Here is a 10,247-nt window from a genome sequence, read left to right as displayed (position 1 = left end):
GTCGCCCGCGACTCCGTCCGCGCGGGTTTAAAACAAAACTTAATAAGTAGCCTATGCTTTCTTCCAGACTATGTTATCTGTGCCAAATTTCATTATGATCCGTTGATCCGTTCCGGAGATATACTGTAACAAACATCCATCCATCCCTCCATCTAAGCATTCGCATTTATAATATTAATATGCATGATATGTAAAATTTATTAATTTCAATTATGTAAAGCAAAAAATACTCTAGAGATGTGATTACGGTCAGTTTCTAAGACAACGAACTCGGCGAGTGGGTCAAGGATTTACAAAGACCATCCCTATTGTTTGCTTGAATACAACGGGTTTTGAGCTATAAATGTAAAGCACTGCTTCGTCTTTACCTGACATACGACATGCTTTAATTAATGAAAAGGGACGGGAGTAAAATTAAAACAAATAAGGTCTCTTACTCTCCGAGATCTTTTTGTTTTATTATTATTTTAATCTGTGGGAAAACATTTTAAAATTTTTAAAAATAAACAAATGTCAAACGCTAATTGTCAAAATATATCTTATTGTTTTTAAAATATTTATCATTAATATACTCATTTGAAGATCAGAAGTGATTCAAATATTAATTTAAATATATCGAAAATAAATCAAAGACAATATGACAGGTAAAACTTTTAATATCGTATTTTTATCTATTAGTACTTCAATAGGTTCCCAACAGTTACCTAATTGTGGCAAAGGTGATTTTCTTCCCCCTTATAAATCGGCAGCATATTTTAAAACACCATGTGTAGTTTAAGATAACATATGCCCGACTTCTTCTTCTTCTGTCTGACTGCACTTTTACATTAATTGTACATAATATGAATATCTTTGTATATATGTATATATATATATATATATATAATTCTTCTGTGAGTGTGTATGTCACTGAACTTCTCTCAAACGACTGGACTGATTTTGATGAAATTTTTTGTATGTCTTCAAGGGGATCTGGGAATGGTTTAGATTCACAATTTTGTCCGCTGGAAAATGTTTTTTTAATTAATTTTTAATTTATTAGTAGTTGTTGATTTTGGAATGTTTTACATTGGATCCGACAGACGGCGCTACCATCGCAGTTTCAAATTTTAAATAATATTCGAATTAAAGACGTGTAGACAGGAAAACGTCTGTCGGATCCGCTAGTGTATTATATAATTTCGAGGAACTCTATAAGTCGCGCCTAGCGATGGATCATTGGAATTTAAATCTAAATATTACCTATTAAACTAACCGTCAAATACGCTGGCTAAGAGTTGTTGTCATCAGCTCCTTATTATGTCAAAATCCATCGAAATCGTAATGTTAATTAACCTAACAGTAACATAGCTCCTAGTACAAAGTTTCAAATGACCTTTTATTGCGCGATATCTTTATTATTTAACGATAATAGGATGTAATTAATCACTTATCTGACAGCGACAGCATCGTCAAGTCAAGAGCAAGCCGTCGTGCTCGACATCGGAGCAATGATCGACCTGGCCATCGGCACACCAGAGGTAAACATATTTTATAATTACACTTGAAAAAAGAAAAATATTCTGTGTACTTATAGTTTACATAAATGTTGTAGTTATAGTTAGGATAATAACTAAATACTAGTTAAAAATAACCACGCTTAAAAAGTAAAGTATTTTAATAAATTCGAATGTTAAAAGCTTATAAGTAACGGGACGATTTAGAAGTCAAAGTAGGAAGTAAAACAAAGCTAAAGTCCATTATATGTCTAGAGCTAAGTAATTAGGCCATTAGGTCACTATTATATAATTTAATTTAGCAATTTAGAACCATTTTAGCGGAGAAATGAAATACGCTATATTCATAATTGAAATACTTTCTTATTTCTAACATTTCTCGAATTCTTTGAATTATTTGAACTATTTTAACGAGAGAGAGAGTACCACTCGACGAGGTTCAATGTCAACATGAACCACTTAAAATTATCGTAGCGACATTTCGTTGGCTTAAATAAATCAAAGCTCTAAATTATTAGCTATATTTCCTAGCTTATTTTCATTCATTTAGTACTATTTTTATCCCTAACCAATTATTCAGCCTATTCTGCGTGAACCAAAACAAAAGTTTTAATTAAAAAAGTGGGTATTTCGCCAAAAACTCTGTAGTCGGAGGTATTTGCGTTGAATACTCAGTTCTGCTTGTCTTATGAAGCACTACGGACGTTAGAATAAAATTCGAAGAAGTATATTTTCATGTATAGTAACCTCGTAAATATAATTAATCTAATTTTAGGTTGGTGTGGTAGACTTCGGTATGCTACAAATAGTGCTACACTGCTTGGCGCAACAGATACGAATGGCCGAAAAGCACGTCGAACTGCGAGGTGACTCAGATATGCTGCCTGTTGGAAGGGACTACGTACGAACGGTTTCCATAACAGAATACGCTGTGGACACTGAAGGGAATAAGGTACGTACTTAAAGCTTTAAGTAATTATGAAGATGTCCTTTATCTAAGGCCGTCGCCAGCCAATGATCTAGGCTAAGTCTATAGAGGTAGTAGTTTTAGTTCTTTTTTATTCCAAAGGAAATGATTATCAATATGTGGTCCAATTTTTTTTATGAAAAACTGACAAGTAAATTTTATAGTATAGTCATCCCTAGCTTGGGTAGGCTCCGATCCCCTCGGTGGGGACGAATGATGATGAATTTTAGAGTTATCTAAATGTATCCATAGGGATTGTTAGCATCTATGCGGGCTTCGACTCTATAGGGGTGGGGACAGCTCCTACCTCCTAACTTTTCTTTTCGACGCCTTTAACTAATGTTACCTTGTATCCTCTACCCCTCACTGATTCATAAAATTAATTTATTATTCCATCAATTATATGTTCTTAATTTAATTATATCTCCTAAAAGTTTAATATTTCATTTCAGATACAAGAGATTGATCCTCATGCAGGTGAGTCTCACAAAAAGCAACACACAATCAGTAGCTCGTTAAAATAATTAGCTTCTATAACCTAGTTATATTTTTTAGACATTATTAGTTAGAATGGTTTGGCGCGAATGTTGCGCTTTTGTTATAAAGTCAAGTGTCAGATTGATTAATGAGGGGACATAAACATGACATTTTTAAGGCTAGTGTAACGCCGATACATCGCCACAGTACCGTTTCTTCCTAACAATTTTTCTTTATTTATATTATAGTTATCGGTTTAAACTCATAATGTAATATATTTTCAGCTCCATCGCCTGAAGAACAACAAGCTGATAGTATTTTCTTAGGTGTGTAATATTTTACTAAGCATTAAATATCTTCCTATCTTTCGTTGCCTTAAAGATCCCAGACCCTCTTGTTGTACTCGACATTGGGCCGTGAGGGGGGGTTTTGTTAAGTTTCATATAACCTTGTCTTCCTCCATAAGCAAGAATATCTTTTGAAGATTTGCCATCTGACTCCAAATGGTAAAATATAAAGCAGAATACTTCTGCAGAAAGTGGTTTAATACATACACATATGTTTAGTAAATAGAGTTTGACTTGATACGTCGTAAAAAAGAGAACGTTACTGCCTTGAGAACTCTTTATTACATAATGTTTAACGTAACAGTAACCAAAGTTTTAATTATAATAAATTAATATTTGACAATTAATGCTTTTTTATTTTTCAGTGGAACGCTTGAAAAAATCCGAAGTCGGTAAGATAATACCTAATTAAATTTTAAAAAAGATAAGTAAACGTATAATAAACATTGTGGTATCGTTTCACTTTTAAAAGATAATATTATTTTACTATTTTATTACATTTCAGCGGATCGATCGAAGAAAGTGGAACAAGCACATGGTAAACAATTACATTATATTATAACTTTTAGTTCTTCTTGTTTCAATTGCAATCTTAAAACACCTATTAACACACAACTAATGGGCGTCGTCGAACACCTCGGTGTTCCCGCAGCTCGTTTACCCCCTTCAGTTATATAAAACTAAATGGACAAACAGACTAAACAATCATTATTATTATTGAGACTTCTTATTAAGACAAAAAAACTAGAATAGATAAATAATTCATTATTAGTATATTTTATTTTTAAATCATAATGTGACGTTACCAGTGGTGGCACCGTCACTATCTCGCAAAATAAAACCCGAGGAGCCGCCAGAGCCCCCTGCCGAGGAACCAGCTCCGCCGGAGCCGGCTCCGCCACCGGAACCACCGGCCCCAGTTCGCAGCCAGCCTGCCTCCATAGAACGTCTGTCTCTTGTTACTCTCAGCAAATTCAATGTCCTTGAAAATACAGTAGAAGATCTTAAAAATCGGGTCTACGGCAGCATGCCGAAGAACGAAGAAATCTTGGAAGAAGTTCGGTGCGGAGACTTTAAACTTAAATTAGGAAAAATATATAGATTTAAAAACATATTAACGTCATAAGTAGTCAAATAAAGCCTTTGCTTGTAAATTAATTAACCTTTTCAAAAATTTGACGCAGACATTTTTACATAAGTAAGTAATAACCAAATACAAATCAACTCAAGGTTCAGTTTAAAAATCCTATTAATTCAATGTTCTATAGCACTGTAAATTTTTATTAATTCTGATTCGAATTAGAGCTAAAAACAAGCATTTTCTAGATCTCAAACAAACCTTAAAGCCATAACGGACATGTGGACATCACTGAATGTGTCTTCGCGGCTCGAAGCGGCCGAAGCCGGCATCGCTAAGCTCAGCTCTCTTGTGGAAGATCTCATCGCCGACTCTAACGCCCTGCAGGAAGCTTTGAAAGAACGAAAGTATGTGTATTATTATAGACTTAAAAAGGTCTATAACTTTCTGAATACTTGTCAGAATTAATACTTAAACTATTTTGTTTGAATTTGTAGACTCAGTGCAGAAAGGCTACCGCAGAGGCAAGTCGAAGAGCAAAGTGCGGAACCTGCACCACCCCAGCCAAGTCCCCCGGCTGCGGAGCCCCCGCCGCCGCCACCGCCTCCCGCACCGGCACCCACACCCGCCCCCGCTCCTACACCTGAACCAGTCTCAGCACCCGAAACCGCAAGCAGTGCTGCTCCCAGCACCGCCGCATCTAGTCCCCCCGGTGCCACTGGGGCCGGCTCCGCGGGCATCTCCACAGCTGGCTCAGCCACCGTAACCCCCGCCGCTTTCCCTAGGGTGGGCTCTATTTCGCCGCAAATCAACGAATTACGTGCAATGATACAGCAAGTAAAAACTGATCTTGATAATATGGCTAAAGAGTTTGTTGAAGCGATGGCAGATTTGCGACCGGGTACGTATATAATTGTTTTAGTAAGACTTCGCGCTGGGTGTTAGAGTGTATACTAAGTCTTTTTTTTTAATTTAAGAACATCCTGTCACAATGCCGCCATCATTACCTGTACTGCCGCCTGCGCCTGTAGAAGTGGCACCACCACCAGGTAATTACTCTTACTTTGTAGTAAAGTATGTCGTCATATAACGATCGAACACCACCACACAATACCACAAAACAATTTTGATTTCTTAGCAGTTACAGAAGAGCTGGGGATTCCGCTTGCCGAACTCTTGGGCAAGATATGTTTAGTGGAAGCTAAATTGAAGGAGTGCTGTGAATCTGTTAACAAACAAGAAGGAATCATTAGCGATCACGTAAATACATATTTAACTACTTACAATATATAATACAAATTTTGGTAACTAATAAAAGATGAAAAAGCAAAACAAACTTGCCCTTCAATATTTACGTGGATACCAAAAAAAATGAAATTAGTTCGCTATTTTATAACGAGGTCAGATCAGATAAAAAATATGCTTAAGTTAGCTAAAGACACAACTAGAACATCATAAAAAATACTTCGCTATTAGTATTTTAGATAAATAAAGTACGGAATTTAATTAGAGATTGTTGATTCTGCAAGACGGTAATATCAAGGAAATTGCGCGAAAATCTTATAATTGTAGAATGCCAACTAACCGGCGAACCCACCTGGTTAAGCCGATTCGTGTTATTTCTACTTTTTAATTGAAGTATGTATTATTTATTGCTTATAAATATCAGCAATTTATCATGATAATAAACTTAAACCATTTAGTTTCTGCATGAAACTTGGTGATCGTAGTTAACGGAATTATACTGTATTTATCTTAAAGTTTTTCTTTGTTATTAGATAAATTCATTCCAAGATCAAATAGAACATTTATCAAGACAAGTAGCAGGGATTCAGGAATCAGCAGGAAGTAAGATGCCACTGGAAAATGCGCCTGACTTGCAAGGTCTGGGAATCATCTACTAGAAATTCTTGCATATAGCAATTAAATTGTTCGACAATCACATAACAGTAGCAGATCCCTTAATGTTAGTGATCCGACTGCAACACAAGACGAATTACTGTGGTTTTAGTACCTATTTTTATTTATTTTTAAGCCACTCGATAGTTTTTGGTAATTATCAAAAAAGCAATGTTTTATACTCTGTGCCTACAGGGTTAATGAAGTTGTACCAGACTGTGCAAGATATGAAGGAAGAACTGAAACTTGTGCACGAAACTGCTCTGCATTTGGCCTCCGAAAAAGAGGACCGGCAGGACCGTATAAATGTATTTATCTATTCATTATAATTTACTTTCTTAATAACAATTATTGTCCTACGATCAAATTCCCAGTACTTCTAGTATACTATATTTTCTTATCGGATTATCTACTCTTTTGTTATTTATTTTGTTGTTTCCTTTAAATTATTAGTTGCGAATATTTTATTTAATTGTTTTACTTAATTAAGCCACAGGCGTGAGTGTAGTTTGTAGTATTAAGATATGAGACTTATAAGTTGATGAGAGCTTATTTACCTTTAATATAAAAAGAAATTGGAATAGAGGTTACTAATAAGAAATTATCAAACAAATACAGGCAATAATCGAACAAATAGAAGTACTGAAGACGATAAAGTTGGACCGCGACGATATGACGGAAGCAATGGCGGAGAAGGCGGACTTGCGGCTTCTGGCGCGTAAAGTGTCACATGATCAGTTCGAGCTTGCCTGTGATGACCTGTCCAGAGGACTGGACCACGCTCTTGGGAAACTTAATATGCAGGTTTGTAGGGAATTCGTAATTTTCAAAAACATCTTACGTCATAAATAATTTTAATACATCTAACAGAACAATGTGAAACAATTGTCTCAAATCTGACATTGTATCAAGATTTATATCTAATATTTTAGCAACCTAGAGATAGCTTTAGAGAACAATATTTTGCAGGAAGCGCTGTGGCAACAAGCCCTCGATGATATCCAACGCGAAATAGAAATGAAATTGGACAAAATGGAGCTGTCACCTGTGAAAGAGTTCTTCAATACAAAACTCAAGCAGCTACAAGACAACCTGAAGCAAATCGCGTCTTTACGCCGATCCGTAGAAGCGGCTGGTGCTAAGAAAAAACTCATGAGGTTAGGCATTTACGTTAGACTTTCTTTGGTAGCTATAACCTCATACCGACATTTGATTTGGCACGTTGCACTTATTTCCGACGTACCAAATAAAAGTAACATAAGAGGATTAGCAGTGATTTAATTTTGTGTCGTTTCCAGAGATTTGAACTGCATATCTTGTGACGCTAAGGTAGTGATGCCAATGGAAGGTGAATCAAGTATACCAATGTCAAGGCCTTTACCGCCTAACCTCTCCATGAAGCCTTACCTTAGTTATGAATTAGGTAAACTTTCTAGATTTTACTATTTATCGCAACGGAATAAATTTAGCATTGATTATATCGTGCTCGGGAAAATGATAATGACATTTCCACACGGTTCAATAGGCGCGAGTGTGACGACGCAACGAATTCCAGCAGAGAATATGGAAATCCGTCGCATGCCATTCGTTCGCTACGAGATATTTAGACACGCACAAATATATTTTCATTTTCCTTACACCCCCACGGGACGTGAAATAAATTGTTTTATTTTAAATACACTGAGAATGAGTACAAAATCAAACATAAAGAGTTAGTAAATAGTTACAAAATATATTATGGAAATGAGAAAAAAATTATAAAAAAGTGAGGTTATACACGATGATAATATTCTTTAAAAATACTTTCCTATTCAAGATGCAATAAGGAAGGCTCAAGCTAGTAATCTACAGCAGCGCAATCTACACGACTGGGAACAAATTGACAAACAAGCGCATACACCCAAGCCGACGCAAAAAGTGCGGTAAGCTTAAAAATCATTTTTTTTATATTTAATAGCGCTTCTATTTAGCGCATTCATAAGTTACAAAATTTTATATGCCTACTCCCTAGCCTAGAGTAGACAATCCAGATACTAAATATTCCAATATTCCTTAATATATACCTGATAGGTCCGAAAATAATAGCATCTTAACCCTCCCACTAGACTCAAAAATATTAAATACATTTGACCCTCCCTCTTGAACGCCTGGTTGTTGTTTCTCTGAGGTATCCCCATCAGAACGAGCCACAAACTGGACGCTGACTATTCTTTCATTACTGATAGGTCCGATGTGGACAAACACACTTGCAACCGTTACTGCGGCGGCTCTCACACGACTACGACACCGGCGCAGCGCGTGGCGAGAGTCGGACACTTCGTGAAGCAGTGGGGACCCGATGTATTGCCTTTGTCTTCTACCGTGGGTCCAGGAGATGACGGCAGGGTAAAGAACTTAAGTACCAGAGAACTTCTTCATTACCTGTTCTAAAGCTATCTATTTTAATCATAGTTTATTGATAGTTTATTCGATAGGCATTTTAAAACTAATCTTTACAATAAAGTTGAACTGTGACATTTTCAGATGTACAAAATGAGCACACCTGAAGGACAATCTGCCGCAGGTAAATAATATTATAACAGGAGATGACAAACATTGCCCACTTGAATTGTACGGACAGAGGAATATGCAGAAAAAGAATATTTTCCTTTCCTATTAAATCTCAGTTTTGCTTTACAAAGGTGCTGCTGCAGATCCGACTTGTACACCAAAGTTGTTAGCGAAGAAAGGCGAACCAAAGATGGCTGATAAACGACCCATCGTTGTAAGCGCGGTAAGAATAATCCTTACGTACATATACAAAAAAACACTATCTCAGTTTTTTCAAGGAGTGTGAAAGAGATAACAATATCATCATCATCAACCCGTCCTTATCCCTATCGAGGGTCGGCACAGTATGTACTACTCCTCCATACATCTCTATCAGCCGTCATATCCGAGTCTTCCCCCTTCTTACGCATATCCTCTTCCACAGTCATTCCATACTTTTATGCTTATATCATCTTGATCCCTCCTCATAACATGTCCAAACCACGCTAATCTTTTACTCCTCAATTTCTCGATCACTGGCGCGAAAGAGATAACAATATACATAATATTTTTTAAAAATTGTGTTCGTGACGATATATTAAATCCATCCATACTTTCATACAAAATGTAACGTACCTAACCTAACGTGGTACCGACGTCACACATTGAGTACTGCTGTGTACATATTTTTTTTAATTTTCAGGAGTGTCGATGCCTGGAAGAAGGAGGAGGTACAAATAAATAGGTAACTATTACTTACGGGTTAATAAATTTATTTACATCTATGAAATTAAAAATAAAATTTACAATTCACAGATCGTGTGTCGAAGGATTGAAGGTAAAGTTGTATTATTTTTCCGTTTAATTTTGTGACACTTTTTAGCTTTATTATATTTTTCATAAAAGAAATTATTCTAATGTAAATAAAACAATGTATTATTTTTCCTTTGATTTATTTGGTAAATCAATTACCTTACAGAGTTTGTTATCTTATCGTTAAGTATCACTTAGACGTTTTAAGGCTAAAATAACAAAAATCGTCTTTTACATTCAAGTAAACAGATGACGGAAAAAACAATCATATACTTAAAATAATTGTATCTAATATTTACATAATGTAATCAAATTAAGTAATGATGTTGTCAACTTTACTTAAAATCAGCTTTTTTATTAACTTTAATAGTAAATAATACATTCCCGATACCACAGAGATACCATCTACAATATAAAAGATAAATTAACATTTAATTTTGAGAATCAAGTTGGAAAAGATAAAATACGCTTTTGAGACTCACAATGATGTTCATTGACCTTGACACTATATTTTGACACTCTCGTGACGTTATAAGACTTACGTCTCATGTTATTGTGCACGAGTTGTCAGAACATCACAATAAGCTCTCATTTTAACTATATCATAGTAACCAAACTTAGAACTGGCCACTATAATATTC

At 35.6% G+C, this 10,247-nt stretch overlaps 1 protein-coding gene across 2 annotated transcripts; it reads left to right on the top strand.

Annotated features, from left to right (window-relative positions):
* Positions 1-518: 518 nt before the first annotated feature.
* On the top strand, positions 519-10,184 carry LOC106117267 (formin-like protein 13). 2 transcript variants are annotated; one of them, XM_013311490.1, is made up of 23 exons: positions 519-644; positions 1,441-1,520; positions 2,272-2,448; positions 2,916-2,940; positions 3,225-3,266; positions 3,653-3,679; positions 3,793-3,825; positions 4,097-4,349; positions 4,614-4,772; positions 4,863-5,266; positions 5,343-5,414; positions 5,507-5,625; positions 6,144-6,249; positions 6,460-6,572; positions 6,883-7,068; positions 7,234-7,421; positions 7,563-7,687; positions 8,081-8,186; positions 8,490-8,649; positions 8,788-8,827; positions 8,946-9,037; positions 9,497-9,538; positions 9,610-10,184. In XM_013311490.1, exons 1-22 carry the CDS (start codon positions 638-640, stop codon positions 9,536-9,538), a joined length of 2,556 nt encoding a protein of 851 aa, XP_013166944.1. In that variant the 5' UTR covers positions 519-637; the 3' UTR covers positions 9,610-10,184. The 2 variants fall into 2 exon arrangements, with proteins under 2 accessions (XP_013166944.1, XP_013166943.1); XM_013311489.1 differs by having other exon boundaries at positions 5,504-5,625.
* The last annotated feature ends 63 nt before the right edge of the window (positions 10,185-10,247 follow it).

The sequence above is a fragment of the Papilio xuthus genome, unplaced genomic scaffold, assembly GCF_000836235.2.
Source record: "Papilio xuthus unplaced genomic scaffold, Pxut_1.1 DF827680.1, whole genome shotgun sequence".
Classification (NCBI taxonomy): domain Eukaryota; kingdom Metazoa; phylum Arthropoda; class Insecta; order Lepidoptera; family Papilionidae; genus Papilio; species Papilio xuthus.
Note: the sequence above shows the minus strand (reverse complement) of the source record. Positions and strands in the feature narration are given on the sequence as shown.